Source organism: Jaculus jaculus, chromosome X, assembly GCF_020740685.1.
Source record: "Jaculus jaculus isolate mJacJac1 chromosome X, mJacJac1.mat.Y.cur, whole genome shotgun sequence".
Lineage (NCBI taxonomy): Eukaryota > Metazoa > Chordata > Mammalia > Rodentia > Dipodidae > Jaculus > Jaculus jaculus.
The window spans coordinates 25,692,035-25,695,170 of record NC_059125.1 but is presented as its reverse complement, the minus strand read 5'-3'; the positions used below and the strand labels follow the sequence as shown (position 1 = coordinate 25,695,170).

Genomic DNA, 3,136 nt, shown 5'->3' with positions numbered 1-3,136 from the left:
AAGTGAGGTGTGAGACCTTCTCAGGGTCCTCGGGTGCCTTGAGTGGTAAACTAAGTGAAATGTAACTCCCCCAAACCTGCTGTGGGTCCCCAACACAATCCTTGGGCTCCCTAAGACCTGGTAGCCACATGGTCGATATTGCGGCACTCATCTCCAGAGTTCCCGGATGTAGCCATCATAGCCGAGGCGGGCAGGTCCCTTTGAGACGACCTCACACACCCTGTGGTCCTGGAAGTGAGGTGTGAAACCTTCTCAGGGTCCTCGGGTGCCTTGAGTGGTAAACTAAGTGAAATGTAACTCCCCCAAACCTGCTGTGGGTCCCCAACACAATCCTTGGGCTCCCTAAGACCTGGTAGCCACATGGTCGATATTGCGGCACTCATCTCCAGAGTTCCCGGATGTAGCCATCATAGCCGAGGCGGGCAGGTCCCTTTGAGACGACCTCACGCACCCTGTGGTCCTGGAAGTGAGGTGTGAGACCTTCTCAGGGTCCTCGGGTGCCTTGAGCGGTAAACTAAGTGAAATGTAACTCCCCCAAACCTGCTGTGGGTCCCCAACACAATCCTTGGGCTCCCTAAGACCTGGTAGCCACATGGTCGATATTGCGGCACTCATCTCCAGAGTTCCCGGATGTAGCCATCATAGTCGAGGCTGGCAGGTCCCTTTGAGACAACCTCATGCACCCTGTGGCCCTTGAAGTGAGGTGTGAAACCTTCCCAGGGGTCCTCGGTTGCCTTGAGCGGTAAACTAAGTGAAATGTAACTCCCCCAAACCCGCTGTGGGTCCCCCAGCGCACGCTACCACCCTCATCTACAGAGTTCCCGGATGTGGCCATCATAGCCGAGGCTGGCAGGTCCCTTTGAGACCACCTCATGCACCCTGTGGTCCTTGAAGTGAGGTGCAAGACCTTCCCAGGGGTCTTCAGGTGCCTTGAGCAATAAACTAAATGAAATGTAACTCTCCCAAACCCGCTGTGGGTCCCCAGCATACATGGGTGCTACCACCCTCATCTACAGAGTTCCCAGATGTGGCCATAATGGCCAGAGGCCTGGCAGGTTCATTTGAGGCCTGGTTGTTTGTGCTCCCTTCTCAAGGAATGGAGAAGGCTTGGAAGTGGAGGCAATGGAAGACTAAGACTGAAGCACAAGGGAGTTTTCAGGCCCAACTGAGCTAGAGGGGAGGCGGTCCAGAAGACAGGGCATACACAATGGTGCTCCATTATGGCTGCCGGGCTGGGTCAAGGCAGAGCTAAATACTGAGGTGTCACTTCACCACGGTCCTGGGGAAAGTGGGAGATTTGCACAAGATGCCTGGCAACATTCACAGAAGGGAATGCGTGTGGGGAGGCGGCATGAAAGGTCTGGTCATTAAGCCTAATAACTCTCTATGTTCCTGAGTGCGGGCCTGTGGTCGAAGAAGTTCTCCTTCTTTCCCTCCCACTGTGTGGTGGGAGGGTAGACCACACTGTTGACTTCAGATCAGCAGAGGGAAGCAGGAATCTGTAACTTGTTAAAGGTTTACATGATGCTTGTGAATGTAAATGAGGAGACTCAGTCCTGATTACAAAAGGGACTCTGGGGAAACTCCTGCTATTACCTCAGAGAGCCTCAGACTGGGTTGTCATGTAGTGACTTAAACTCTCATTTCATCCACAGGGTTCTCAGAAAGAAGAGTGAACTGGGTAACAGGAGCCTGGTGACTACTTCCCAGACAGGTATCTTCACTGAAAGCAGTAAAAATGGGCCTTTTTGTGCAAACTCCCTCTCTACCTGCTAAAGGTTATAGTGCTCACACATTATCATTCTCCTCTCTCCAGGTTCCTGTCCGGCCAGCAGCTACCCTTTCTACACTTCTACGTGCTTATCTTTGAGCACAGCCATCATGCCTAGGGGCCACAAAAGCAAGGGTCGCTCCCGTGCAAAGCGTCAACAGGCACGTGGTGAGGGCCAAAATATCCAGGAAGCTCAGCCTCCTGCGGAGGAGGAGGTAGCACAGTCTCCTCCTACTGGCCAGGTTGGCCAAGATGGTCCCTTAGGGTCTGACCATGCCAGCACTTCCTATGGGGCTGCATCCCCTGGGTCTCGTCATGCAGGCAGGTCATGCACAGGTTCTAATGTGGATGCTCAGGGTTCTGCTGTAGATGTCTCCGTGAGGAATTCTAGTGCTTCCCAGGAAGGCATCACCACTCATCCTATATGCCCAAATGTTCTCACCAGGAAGGTTACTATTTTGATGATGTTTCTGCTGGAGAAGTTCAAGGTGGAAGAAACCTTTACAGAGGGAGATATGCTGAATGTCATCACCGTGAAGTACAAAGCGCACTTCCCTGACATCCTCAGGAAGACCTCTGCACGCATAGAAATGGTTTTCGGGTTGGAGGTGAAGCATATCAGTCGCACCACTCACACCTATATTGTTGTCAGCAAGCTGGGCCTCACCCATGCTGAAATTCTGAGTTGCAACAAAGGGTTACCCAAGATGGGTCTCCTGATGACCATCCTTGGTCTGATCTTTGCAAAGGGCAACCGTGCCACACACACCGATGTCTGGGGATTCCTAAGTATGTTTGGGGTATATGCAGGGCGGGACCATTTCATATTTGGGGATCCCCAAAACCTTATCACTAAAGAGCTAGTTCAGAAAAATTATTTGGAGATCCGTCAGGTGCCTGGCAGTGACCCTCCAAGATATGATTTCCTTTGGGGTTCCCAGTCCTATATAGAAACCAGCAAAATGAAAGTCCTAGAAGTCTGGGCTAAGATCCACGATGTATTCCCTAGTTCCTTCCCTAAACTTTATGAGGAGGCTCTGAGAGATCAAGCAGAGAGAGCAGAAAATAGAGCTGCAGCGTTGGGTTGCCCTATGGCCATGGCCAGGCTTCAGCGCAGGTGCAAGTCCCACAGCTCCTCCAAAAACTAGCCTGGGCTACAGTATCCTTTTACTTCCTGATTGAAGAGCTGTTAGTTTTGAAAGGAACGGAAAGTTTATGAGCTGTAGGAAACAAAGTGTATGTCTTCCTGCTATACATAGATAAGTTGCAGTCATCATTTTCTTTGCTATCTTTCAAATGTTTCTTTAATGTAAGGTTAATGTTTCACAATCTCTGTTTTTGGCCTTTATGCTTGAGTCTTTTTTA

The 3,136-nt window shown here is 50.8% G+C and overlaps 1 protein-coding gene across 1 annotated transcript; it reads left to right on the top strand.

The window, feature by feature from the left end:
• Window positions 1-360: 360 nt before the first annotated feature.
• On the top strand, window positions 361-2,919 carry LOC101596239 (melanoma-associated antigen B4-like). Its single transcript, XM_045140521.1, has 3 exons — window positions 361-473; window positions 1,656-1,714; window positions 1,817-2,919. The coding sequence occupies exons 1-3, from the start codon at window positions 361-363 to the stop codon at window positions 2,917-2,919; spliced, it is 1,275 nt and encodes a 424-aa protein (XP_044996456.1).
• The last annotated feature ends 217 nt before the right edge of the window (window positions 2,920-3,136 follow it).

Excerpts from the sequence above, each read along its gene's own strand:
- LOC101596239 (XM_045140521.1), top strand. The coding sequence starts at position 361 with ATGGTCGATATTGCGGCACTCATCTCCAGAGTTCCCGGATGTAGCCAT. Across the intron at positions 474-1,655 it reads TGTGGTCCTGGAAGTGAGGT|GGTTCTCAGAAAGAAGAGTG; the intron begins GTGAGACCTTCT and ends TTTCATCCACAG. Across the intron at positions 1,715-1,816 it reads GGTGACTACTTCCCAGACAG|GTTCCTGTCCGGCCAGCAGC; the intron begins GTATCTTCACTG and ends TCCTCTCTCCAG.